This window comes from Drosophila melanogaster, chromosome 3R (assembly GCF_000001215.4).
Source record: "Drosophila melanogaster chromosome 3R".
Lineage (NCBI taxonomy): Eukaryota > Metazoa > Arthropoda > Insecta > Diptera > Drosophilidae > Drosophila > Drosophila melanogaster.
Window position 1 is genome coordinate 31330435 of NT_033777.3, and position 13068 is coordinate 31343502.

General features: G+C 40.2%; 1 protein-coding gene across 4 annotated transcripts in view, besides 1 other annotated feature; it reads left to right on the forward strand.

The window, feature by feature from the left end:
* Positions 1–13068, forward strand: part of CG34347 (uncharacterized protein) — a 60592-nt gene that overhangs the window by 19278 nt on the left and 28246 nt on the right. For all 4 annotated transcript variants that reach the window (NM_001382071.1, NM_001382074.1, NM_001382073.1 and 1 more), the window contains one exon: positions 9988–10147. In NM_001382071.1, the coding sequence (NP_001368952.1) occupies positions 10064–10147 (84 nt within the window). In that variant the 5' untranslated portion in view covers positions 9988–10063. The remainder of the gene's footprint in view (positions 1–9987; positions 10148–13068) is intronic.
* Positions 57–5200: a mobile genetic element.

Consider the following 13068-nt stretch of genomic DNA (forward strand, 5'->3'; position numbering starts at 1 on the left):
TGGTCTTGGATTCTGGGCCTGGATTCTGGGTCTGGGTTGGATCGCTGGATGGATGGTGTTGGAATATACTATTCAACCTACAAAAATAACGTTAAACAACACTACTTTATATTTGATATGAATGGCCACACCTTTTATGCCATAAAACATATTGTAAGAGAATACCACTCTTTTTATTCCTTCTTTCCTTCTTGTACGTTTTTTGCTGTGAGTAGGTCGTGGTGCTGGTGTTGCAGTTGAAATAACTTAAAATATAAATCATAAAACTCAAACATAAACTTGACTATTTATTTATTTATTAAGAAAGGAAATATAAATTATAAATTACAACAGGTTATGGGCCCAGTCCATGCCTAATAAACAATTAAATTGTGAATTAAAGATTGTGAAAATAAATTGTGAAATAGCATTTTTTCACATTCTTGTGAAATAGCTTTTTTTTTCACATTCTTGTGAAATTATTTCCTTCTCAGAATTTGAGTGAAAAATGGACAAGGCTAAACGTAATATTAAGCCGTTTGATGGCGAGAAGTACGCGATTTGGAAATTTAGAATTAGGGCTCTTTTAGCCGAGCAAGATGTGCTTAAAGTAGTTGATGGTTTAATGCCTAACGAGGTAGATGACTCCTGGAAAAAGGCAGAGCGTTGTGCAAAAAGTACAATAATAGAGTACCTAAGCGACTCGTTTTTAAATTTCGCAACAAGCGACATTACGGCGCGTCAGATTCTTGAGAATTTGGACGCCGTTTATGAACGAAAAAGTTTGGCGTCGCAACTGGCGCTGCGAAAACGTTTGCTTTCTCTGAAGCTATCGAGTGAGATGTCACTATTAAGCCATTTTCATATTTTTGACGAACTTATAAGTGAATTGTTGGCAGCTGGTGCAAAAATAGAAGAGATGGATAAAATTTCTCATCTACTGATCACATTGCCTTCGTGTTACGATGGAATTATTACAGCGATAGAGACATTATCTGAAGAAAATTTGACATTGGCGTTTGTGAAAAATAGATTGCTGGATCAAGAAATTAAAATTAAAAATGACCACAACGATACAAGCAAGAAAGTTATGAACGCGATCGTGCACAACAATAATAACACTTATAAAAATAATTTGTTTAAAAATCGGGTAACTAAACCAAAGAAAATATTCAAGGGAAATTCAAAGTATAAAGTCAAGTGTCACCACTGTGGCAGAGAAGGCCACATTAAAAAAAATTGTTTCCATTATAAAAGAATATTAAATAATAAAAATAAAGAAAATGAAAAACAAGTTCAAACTGCAACATCACACGGCATTGCGTTTATGGTAAAAGAAGTGAATAATACTTCAGTGATGGACAACTGCGGGTTTGTCCTTGATTCTGGTGCTAGTGACCATCTTATAAATGATGAGTCGCTGTATACCGACAGTGTGGAGGTTGTGCCTCCACTTAAGATTGCAGTGGCCAAGCAAGGCGAATTTATTTATGCCACTAAGCGTGGTATTGTCCGACTACGGAATGACCATGAGATTACACTGGAGGATGTACTCTTTTGTAAGGAAGCTGCTGGTAATTTGATGTCCGTAAAGCGTCTCCAAGAGGCAGGAATGTCGATCGAATTTGACAAAAGCGGTGTAACCATTTCGAAAAATGGGTTAATGGTTGTCAAAAATTCAGGTATGTTAAACAATGTACCTGTGATCAATTTTCAAGCATATTCTATAAATGCTAAGCATAAAAATAATTTTCGTTTATGGCATGAGAGGTTTGGCCATATAAGCGATGGCAAATTATTAGAAATAAAACGAAAGAATATGTTTAGTGATCAAAGTCTTCTAAACAACTTAGAGTTATCATGTGAAATTTGTGAACCCTGTTTAAATGGTAAACAGGCAAGACTTCCTTTTAAACTATTGAAAGATAAGACCCATATTAAAAGACCACTTTTTGTAGTACACTCAGATGTCTGTGGGCCTATTACTCCAGTTACTTTAGATGATAAAAATTATTTTGTGATCTTTGTTGATCAGTTTACACATTATTGTGTAACTTATTTAATTAAATATAAATCTGATGTGTTTAGCATGTTTCAAGATTTTGTAGCCAAGAGTGAAGCTCATTTTAATTTAAAGGTTGTGTACTTATACATTGACAATGGTAGAGAATACTTGTCAAATGAGATGAGACAATTTTGTGTTAAGAAAGGAATTTCTTATCACTTTACAGTGCCACATACACCTCAGTTAAATGGTGTTTCTGAGAGAATGATAAGAACCATTACGGAAAAAGCTCGAACCATGGTTAGTGGTGCAAAGCTAGATAAAAGCTTTTGGGGCGAAGCAGTATTAACTGCTACTTATTTAATCAACAGAATTCCTAGCAGAGCACTTGTTGATAGTTCAAAGACCCCATATGAGATGTGGCACAATAAGAAGCCATACTTAAAACATTTGAGAGTGTTTGGTGCAACTGTTTATGTGCATATTAAAAACAAACAAGGAAAGTTTGATGATAAATCATTTAAAAGTATTTTTGTGGGCTATGAACCCAATGGTTTTAAGTTGTGGGATGCTGTAAATGAAAAATTTATTGTCGCAAGAGATGTTGTTGTCGATGAAACCAATATGGTTAATTCTAGAGCTGTTAAATTTGAAACAGTGTTCCTGAAAGATAGTAAGGAAAGTGAAAATAAAAATTTTCCGAATGACAGTAGGAAAATAATACAAACAGAGTTCCCGAATGAGAGTAAGGAATGCGACAACATACAATTCCTGAAAGATAGTAAGGAAAGTGAAAATAAAAATTTTCCGAATGACAGTAGGAAAATAATACAAACAGAATTCCCGAATGAGAGTAAGGAATGCGACAACATACAATTCCTGAAAGATAGTAAGGAAAGTAATAAATATTTTCTGAATGAGAGTAAGAAAAGAAAGCGAGATGATCACCTGAATGAAAGTAAGGGATCAGGCAACCCGAATGAGAGTAGGGAAAGTGAAACAGCAGAGCACTTAAAAGAAATTGGAATTGATAATCCAACTAAAAATGATGGCATAGAAATTATTAATAGAAGAAGTGAGAGATTAAAGACTAAGCCTCAGATATCCTATAATGAAGAGGATAATAGTCTAAATAAAGTTGTTCTAAATGCTCACACTATATTTAACGATGTCCCAAATTCATTTGATGAAATTCAATATAGGGATGATAAATCTTCTTGGGAAGAAGCCATCAATACAGAGTTAAATGCTCATAAAATTAATAATACTTGGACAATTACAAAAAGGCCTGAAAACAAAAATATTGTAGATAGCAGATGGGTATTTTCTGTTAAATATAATGAACTTGGAAATCCAATTAGATACAAAGCTAGATTGGTTGCACGAGGATTCACTCAAAAATACCAAATAGACTATGAAGAGACATTTGCTCCTGTAGCTAGAATTTCAAGTTTCCGATTTATATTGTCATTAGCAATACAGTATAACTTGAAAGTCCATCAAATGGATGTAAAAACAGCTTTCTTAAATGGCACGTTAAAAGAGGAAATTTATATGAGACTTCCTCAAGGTATATCGTGTAATAGTGACAATGTGTGTAAATTGAATAAGGCAATTTACGGACTCAAGCAAGCGGCTAGATGCTGGTTTGAAGTATTTGAGCAAGCATTGAAAGAGTGTGAGTTTGTAAACTCTTCAGTTGATCGCTGTATATATATTTTAGACAAAGGTAACATCAATGAAAACATATATGTATTATTATATGTAGATGATGTGGTTATAGCTACAGGAGATATGACAAGAATGAATAACTTCAAAAGGTATTTAATGGAAAAGTTTAGGATGACTGACCTAAATGAAATAAAACATTTTATTGGAATTAGGATAGAGATGCAGGAAGATAAAATCTATTTAAGCCAATCTGCATATGTTAAAAAATTTTAAGTAAATTTAACATGGAAAATTGTAATGCAGTTAGTACTCCTTTACCTAGTAAAATGAATTATGAATTACTTAATTCAGATGAAGACTGCAATACCCCATGCCGTAGCCTCATAGGATGTTTAATGTACATAATGCTTTGTACACGCCCAGATTTAACTACTGCAGTAAATATCTTGAGCAGATATAGTAGCAAAAATAACTCCGAATTATGGCAGAACTTAAAAAGAGTTCTTAGATATTTGAAGGGCACTATCGATATGAAATTGATTTTTAAAAAGAACTTGGCATTTGAAAATAAAATTATTGGTTATGTGGATTCTGATTGGGCTGGTAGTGAAATTGATAGAAAAAGTACAACAGGGTATTTATTCAAAATGTTTGATTTTAATCTCATTTGTTGGAATACAAAGAGACAGAACTCAGTAGCAGCCTCATCAACTGAAGCTGAGTATATGGCCCTATTTGAAGCCGTGAGAGAAGCTCTATGGCTTAAATTTTTATTAACTAGTATTAACATTAAACTAGAAAACCCCATTAAAATTTACGAAGACAATCAAGGCTGTATTAGCATAGCAAACAACCCCTCATGTCATAAACGAGCTAAACATATTGATATTAAATATCATTTTGCCAGAGAGCAAGTTCAGAATAATGTGATTTGTCTTGAGTATATTCCTACAGAGAATCAACTGGCTGACATATTTACAAAACCGTTGCCTGCTGCGAGATTTGTGGAGTTACGAGACAAATTGGGTTTGCTGCAAGACGACCAATCGAATGCTGAATGAAATTTTTATATATATTTTTCAAATTTAAATTCCTGTAAACATATTTTGTTACAATGATCTGATCGGGTTTTTCTGGGTTTTCCCCGTATCCTCGCAGCAAATGCTGGATCAGTTAACACTTCCCAGAATGCACACCACCCACATTTGATAGTTACTAATGAATATTATTGTTATGTTTTTAATTATAGACGTTATTTTTGAGGGGGCGTGTTGGAATATACTATTCAACCTACAAAAATAACGTTAAACAACACTACTTTATATTTGATATGAATGGCCACACCTTTTATGCCATAAAACATATTGTAAGAGAATACCACTCTTTTTATTCCTTCTTTCCTTCTTGTACGTTTTTTGCTGTGAGTAGGTCGTGGTGCTGGTGTTGCAGTTGAAATAACTTAAAATATAAATCATAAAACTCAAACATAAACTTGACTATTTATTTATTTATTAAGAAAGGAAATATAAATTATAAATTACAACAGATGGTGTTAACAAGTTCCCATGCAACCGCTTAAATATTAACGCACACACGGCGACACACGCTGATTCATTGGAGGCAGCTGTCGCTGTCGTTGTCGGCAACTGTAAATAAATACTCATACAGCACACGTTGCAAAATCTTGTGTGTCAATGCACTCGACAGCCAGGACTCGGCCAGAAAAATACGAAAACGAAAAAAAAAAAACACACACTGCGGATACGTGACGTTAGCAGGGGCAAGACTCCAGCGAAATATTTGCCCGCGAACCGCTACAAATCATTAAAATCATCGAAATGCCAGCGTGGCATAATTAACTGCAACTCAATCAGTAGATTCGCATGAGGCATGGCTATGTCATTCCGGGCACAAGCGTCAATGCAATTAGAGCCTGTCTGGATGTCTTGGACAATCCAATTGGGTTCCACCGTCTCATTACGTGCCAAATACGAGTATAAGTGGGAAAGAAACCAGGAGGCAGTGAATCTGGCTCTGATTGTGGCCCCCGTCGAAAGTGGGCGCCAAGACACGCCGTCGACCGTGTTAATTGCTGCAAATGCCTCAAGGTATTCCGAGGCCCACGCCCAGCTGCCCCAACCCCCAGCTCCACCCTTCGGACCATATGTTATGTGGCAATTGTGTGTGTGAGGTGGCTGTAAAATTTATGCCCGCCTGCGGATTGCCAACTTGCCTTTGCCTTTGCCTATGCCTTTGCCTTTGCCTGCCTTGTGGCCACGTCTGTGGCTTTGGCTACAGATATGCACAAGGAGAAATGGCATCAAAGATTAATGCAATTAACTAATAAACCCTACGGTATTTATATCCTCAGATGTCCTGTAGAAGTCTCGGAACAACATACTATATTCATATGATATAGGTATTTTTCGATGATATTCGATATTCAACAATATGCAGATTCTTCCAGTGCACTCTTGGCTATGCATATGGCTCTGATGAAATGAGCCAGCTAGCAAATTCTCGGAAATTAGCGCCACAGCCAGAGAACTAGAAGAGACTAACAGGGACTAACTCGTGAACAAATATTAAGTAATTTTGCGCACGCATATCTCAAGAGGAGCATCGAGTGGCTCCGAATGCGAGATACACATATTTTTCCAACTAATTCTGGACGGGATTATGTCATTGTTGAGGTCTTGAGATGAGCGTCTTTCAGCCGAACCCTTTAACTTCTGTCAGAATGGAATTCCCCCGAAGCCATCGCATGCCCACCTGCCATTAACTCGCAGTCATTTGCAGTCTAGGAGAAATTTATGCCTGTGCCCTTGGCTTCAATTTTCCAGCTCATTTGAGAGTTATTTACATCTCACTACCCGACGCCCCCCAAAAACCAATAAGCTCCATTTTGTAGTCAAATCAACCAACTAAAAAAAGGAGGAAATCAGTGCCTGAGAGCCGGGTCCCCGTGCCCCACCTGCCATATATCCCCCTAAAGCCCCAAAACCCGGCGCGCATTTAATCATCATTAAAGCCCGAAAGACGGAAAATCTGGCACTGCTTCAGTTTCTGGTTCATGTTCGGGCCTGGCCTGGACTGGCCTGGTCTGGACTGCTTCGACGAGGTTGGGCAATCCTTCCGAATCCGAATCGGAATACGAATCCAAATCCAAACAGCCACCCACTGCCGTCTGTGTCTCACCTTTTTTGCCATTTGCACTCTTCGATGCTTTCACGTTTTTCATCATCATTACCAGCAGCTTCTACGCACACAGCACGGCGGGTAATAAATAATTTCGTTTAGCCAGAGAACCAGACACAGAATCAGACCCAAGCCACCACTTTTGCCAACCAGATGGATGTGCTGAAAGTTTGTTTGGCTTTCGCCTTGGCTGGGTGTTACTTCCGCAAACATAAAATGGCAAAACGGGGGAAAATCGAGGACGAAGGGTCGGTCCTGTGATCCATTGAAATATGACAAAATGCTGTTTGAGACATTTTCAGTTATTGATACGCCCGTCCGTCCATCAAGACAGGAAAAGCTGAAATGAATGCAAGTAGGGAGCAACGTTTATGATGATGTGAGGAGCAGAGTTTCGGGCAAAAATATTATTAATATACCGGGCAGAAGAAGGAAAAATAAAGAGACAGCCAGCCATGGGAAAGAAAGTAGTAAAGTCCCCCGGAAAATTGAAAGCAAAGTTTCGTCTGATAAATACGAGAGAAAAAGGACGGGTGGTTGCTTTCTGGCAAATGCCACACGCACTTTATCACAAATCAAGCAAAGTTTTTCCGGCCGGGGCGTCAAAAGTGCGGGGTTTTGGCCAAAAGTCACGCCCATCGCCCCCTGCTGCTGTGATAAATTTGATGGGAAAAGAAATTATGAGGGTGTCGCTGGCTCAAGAAACGATGCTCATGCTCATGGCTGATGCTGATGATGTCCTGTAAACACAGGCTCGGGCATAAAGATATGACGCTATAAATATGCCGGGCGATAAATTTCCCCAGTGTCATCTGGAATGGCGAAGCTTCGGAAAAGCTGCTCAAAAATCGATCAATGGCATATTTATCATATGTGCGGTGGCGGGATTTTTGGGGACCAACCAAGTCGCACATGGCCTTGTGGTTGGGCCTTCCAGAGTTATGGCCTTTGTTCAACATTTTTGATTTAACTTTTTAGCGAGTTGCGGGATGTGTGCAAGGATATTGGTTATCTAGCCATGTAAAATGTGGCGACACCTGTGTGAAATTTCATTTTATTAGTTAGAAGAAGATAATGTTTAATGTTAGAGCGACATACCACTATTCCCAAAATAGACCTTTCACTTGGAGTCTCTAGAAATATTGCCCATTTAAAAGATCTAAGAGGTCCGTTTTGAGTATCATGGAATGCAGAAGAGAATTTTCGAAAATTTCAACACTGATGTTCCCCTGAAACCGAACATGGCAATGAATAAGTTTATTGCCGCGCAAATTGCTTTCCATTTAAATGTACATAATTTCTAGGCGGGAGCTTAACGAGATGAGCATTAAATTTAAGGAAAATGTGGAAAATGCCATCGTAAAAGTGCGGCACATAAATGTAAATTGTAATTTCCGCTGTGCGTTGAGGCGCTGCCACTTGTGGGTGGTTTTTGAGGGGCAGGAGAGAATCAGGCTGGGGCAAGTTGAATGAACTTGTTGTTGCATGCGTTTGGCTGCAATTAAAATTACATGCAGTGCATTCTCCATTCTGCATTCTCCATTCCATTCATAGTGGCTGTCATTCAGAGGAATATGCATTTTAATTGATGTTGCTGCTGCCTCAGCTTCTGCTGCTGCTGCAGCTTCTGCTGCTGCTGCTGCGTTGACAGAGTGACCAAGTTAAAGACAGATGTATGACAGATGTCAGTCAACTTGGCAGCCGACTTTCCATTAATTAGGCATAATATTTCATTAGTGTAATGAGCGCCAGGCAGTGGGAAATGTGCCAGCTACTAGCGTCTAATGAAAGCAGGGGCACAAAAAGCAGCCAGCCACTATCTACGCTGCGCCATTTTACACTCGACGAAATAGTTAGTCATTCGGATGGTAAATTGATGATGACAAAATCGGGAACAAAATGAGGATCTCTATTACAGTAGAACATGCAATCCTTTCTGTGGCAATTGCCTAAAGGGTATATCTATCTCTTGGATTTACCTATGCGAGTAATAGATACACGCATCCCATCTTTCTATCCGTGTATGCAAAACAACGGACTTGAGGTCTGGCCATGTGAAATGTGCGAAAAGTTGGCATGTTTTTCAGCTGCTCCTTTGGCTTTTGCGCTCGGCGCCTTTCATTATGCGAGTGCACATTAATTATTTTGTAGTTGCAGCCGGCACAAAAGGCGAACTCTTTTTCTTTCTCCGACTGTCGGCGAATGTTGTGTGAAGTTGGCGAGGGATATCAGCCCGTGGAATACGGCAGACACTGTGCCGTGGCTTAATTTGTTTGGGGCTCAAACTAATTTGATGGGCTCAACGATTGAAACGTTGGTCTTTCGACTAGTCTGCTTCTGTTTGTGCTATTTGATTTTGAGCAGGAACACAATCTTAACATGTTAGTCATTGCCTTACCAAGCGTCACATGCAGTTGTCCATTATACTTAAGTGTGCTTAGATTTCGCGCTTTATCAGCCGCATTTCTTCTTGTGGGGGTTCTCGCCAGCTCCACTCACCTCACCGCATTTCGTCACGACGGCCTTTAACCGATATGTTGGCACCCAAAGCCCGGCGCTTCCTCCTCTCGAGTTCCTTTTCCCGCCTCCGCGCTCCCCTGTGCCGTGTACTATGCCTGTACTAATGACATAATCTGCTTTTGGCCAACACACACACACTGGAGCTGAAAGCCCTTTAACTAATCCGCTTAAGTGACTTTGTTGGGGCTGCCGCTGTCTGTTGGCCGTAGGTGATTCTTCTCTGCTTCTTCCACTTCATGCATATTAAACTTATCGCTGGCAAACAACCGCAATTATAAAATTATAATGATAATGCCCAACTAGGGAGCGGCAACCGCTGACAGTTGGACTGTCATTGCCTATGATGATGATGATGGTGATGACGATGTTTATGTTGGTGTTGAAGTTGAAGTTGCTTTTGCCGCTGATCTGCCAGGCAGATAAGCGGCGAAGCCAAAAGAGTTATTAAAACAAGGCCTAGTGGCTTTAACTCGGCTCAAATGCCAGAGATTTTTACTACAATGTTTACATAGTCACAGAGCAAACCAGTTTGCCCGGTGCAGTTGCATTCCCACTAATTGCCAGCTAATTACCTGCACGATATTAATTTCCACTTTCTATCTTTCCCATTGCAGAAAATGCTTAGCTGTCTCGGAGACACCACGGCGTATACTTAATCTTGTCAACGGGCCAAAGCACGGCTAAGCAAACATGAACTGCCTCTGTCGCCCATCACGGATTATGTCCGTGCGCATTAATTTGCTGGATGAAACCGAGTTTATACACGAGATCAAGGTAAGTCTGCTCCCTCATTCGCTTCTCCTCGCTGGTAAACATGGCCAACTCTTTCGCTTTCACCCCCACAACATCGTGAGCATCATCATCATCATCATCATCATCGTGCTGAAGAGCGTTTTGTGGCCACAAAAGTGTTGCATACTTTGCACGTGCCTCGGATTTTTAGGAGTGCCATGCCAGGGCCCATCCTCATCAATATTTAGTGCAGGGCCTTGTGACTTGGCAAACATGCAAAGTGTCATCATTCACACGTCCATCGCCGCACCATCGCCATCTGCTGTTTTCCAGCTTTCCAGCGCCTTTCCATCTCTTTGGCTTAAAACTGCTCACGTTTGCCAAATTAAATGGGTCGCCAGGCGACGGATCCCTTTGTCTCCGCTGAGCTTGGCTGGGAAAAATTGTGCTGATTTCGCACGCCATCTCATAGTTGGCATCATTGTGCGGGCAAATCAAATAAATTGTTGTGATTCCTCTCCGCCGGCTGACTGGCCTGGATTTCTGCTCTTTGGTTTCAGCAAACCTTTGCAAAATCTCGTCCCAATCCAGCTCACATGAAAGAGGAAACTCCCTGCTAGCATATTTGTATTTGCCTCTCTGCCACTGGATTTTAATTGAAAAATATTCCGAGTCCGAGATTCGAATTCTAAGAACGAAATCGAGGGCATAAATCAGTTATGAATGTTCGGGGAAATTTCGTTAAAATGCCATAAAATAGATCGGTGACATCAAGTTTCAATCGATTGTGGATAAATCAGAAAAGTCATTTGCCGAGCGCCAAATTGCCTTGAAAACTCTGTAGTTTATACAATTAAATACATGGTTTTCTAGAGCAATCGATTGAAATTCCAATTGCTGGCCAATAAAGATAAAGTTATTTCTGGAACCTTAATAATCTGCATTAAATCAATTAGACCACACCCAACCCAAAAATAACAAAGCCGAAGGTTGTGCTTCATGAATAATAATTCTGGGTAATCGGCCGATGTTCAGCGAGATAAGGTTCAACTACAACATGATGCCCGATCATATTCAATGCAAATTCTTGTCATCTGCGATGCGATGTGCCTGTGAGGTCTGCGACATAATTAGCAGTGACTTAAAGGGCCGCCAGTTGTTAATTATGCAGATGCCGGAAAGTCGGGCCGTGTGTGTACATGCATAAAGTACGCGTATATATATACATATGCCGTGTGTGTGTGTGTGCCGGGTAATTGGACCAGTTGAGCGTGAATCGCCCACGGGCTTTAAGTTGTTGCAGCCCGCTGCCTGCTGCCTGATTGATCGACCGGCGCAGCGGTACGGAGTCGGGGAATCGGTACCCAGGAATCGGGAACTCAACCACGACGACAGACTAGTTTAGTTTAGCCATTCCGGGAACTGACTAATGACACTGGCACTGAATCTCTTGTGGCGTGTGGTGCATGCCATGTGCAAGAATTGGAGCACGTAAAACGCTAATAATCACAGCTCATCAGGGGAGATTTATAATAATTTTACAAGATCCCAGCCGAAAGCCGGCGGCTCTAGCATTCGGGGGCGTGGCAACAATTTGACAACGGCAAACTGGCCAAGTGGCAAATGGCCAAGTGGCCAAGTGGGCAAGTGGCTGTTTCTGCCCGCGGGGGTCGTCATTAATGAGTCTAAAAACTGGACAGAGCAAGTGCGGAGCAAGTACTTATAATAGCTGGCACAACTTATCGCTTGTCATTATTGGCGGGTCGGGGCGAGTCACCTCGACTCACCACATGATTGATAAAAGACTCGCCGCCGACAAATTCCGAAAACCCAGAAAAAAGCCACGGCAAACAACGTCGAAAGCCCAGCCATGAATGAAAACTCAAAGAGCCGCAATGACGATGACGACGACGATGGCCCGATATGCAAAAACGGCAGCGGAAAAAATGCGTGTGGCCGCCAGCCTCAAAACGTAATTTTATTTACACGACGAAAGACTCCGGCCAAGGAGTGTGGCCAAAAGCAACTGCCAAGCAGACTGTCTGTCAAATTGCCACGGCGACGTTGTCGTTTTGGCCGTGTTGATTTTGACGGCTGCCGATGGCACTAAACGCACGCACTTAAGGCCACCAAACAACTGCAGTCTACCCATAATGACAGCGGAGTGGGGTGTTCAGATGTGCAGAGGGGAAAATGATGTGGCATGAAGATCAATTTAATGATTGTATAAATATTTTAGGAGTATATATTATGATTTACATAATTTATGTATAACTTGCATACGACTTTTGGCACGACCTGTTCTTCCTGTGTAGTTACAGATATACAATATTTCATGATGGAGTGAGATGAAGGGTACTCTGTGCGGTTGACTCGTTTCGCATTTCATCTGGCGCCCAGCCAGTGAATGTTGCAAATTTTACATGTGTGCAACTGTCTCCACTGCAGTTGCGCAATCGATATTTCATGGCCACGACAAGAGCTGCGTCGAACGTTGCGTATGAGTGATTATTCGGAATGCGTTATCTTGCGGATTAAATTTAAGTCGACAAGCGGAAAACAAACAAAATCGTATAGATACACCCGCAAATAAGTGACCACAATGTCATGAATGAAATTCGCTTTAAATAATTTCGACTGTATTACAAAGGGATTTGTTAATTGTTAACTTTTTGCGTTAAGTTTTTATTGAGTTTAGGTCCATGTGTAGTTCAAGCTAATTTGATTACAAAAAATAATACAAATAAAAAGCTGATTTAAGCCGTAACCACAAAAATGCCAAAGAACGCATTTAAAATTAAATTACATTTTAATATGATTTAATAAGTGCAAAAATGTAAAATAATTACTGTCTTTTAAATGCAAAGTATGTGAAATAATTACTTAGTTAGCCCTCATATATCAGTGGAAAAAAAACGCGCAATCACAGTCAAGGGAAAAACAAACTATTAGTGAGCATTAAA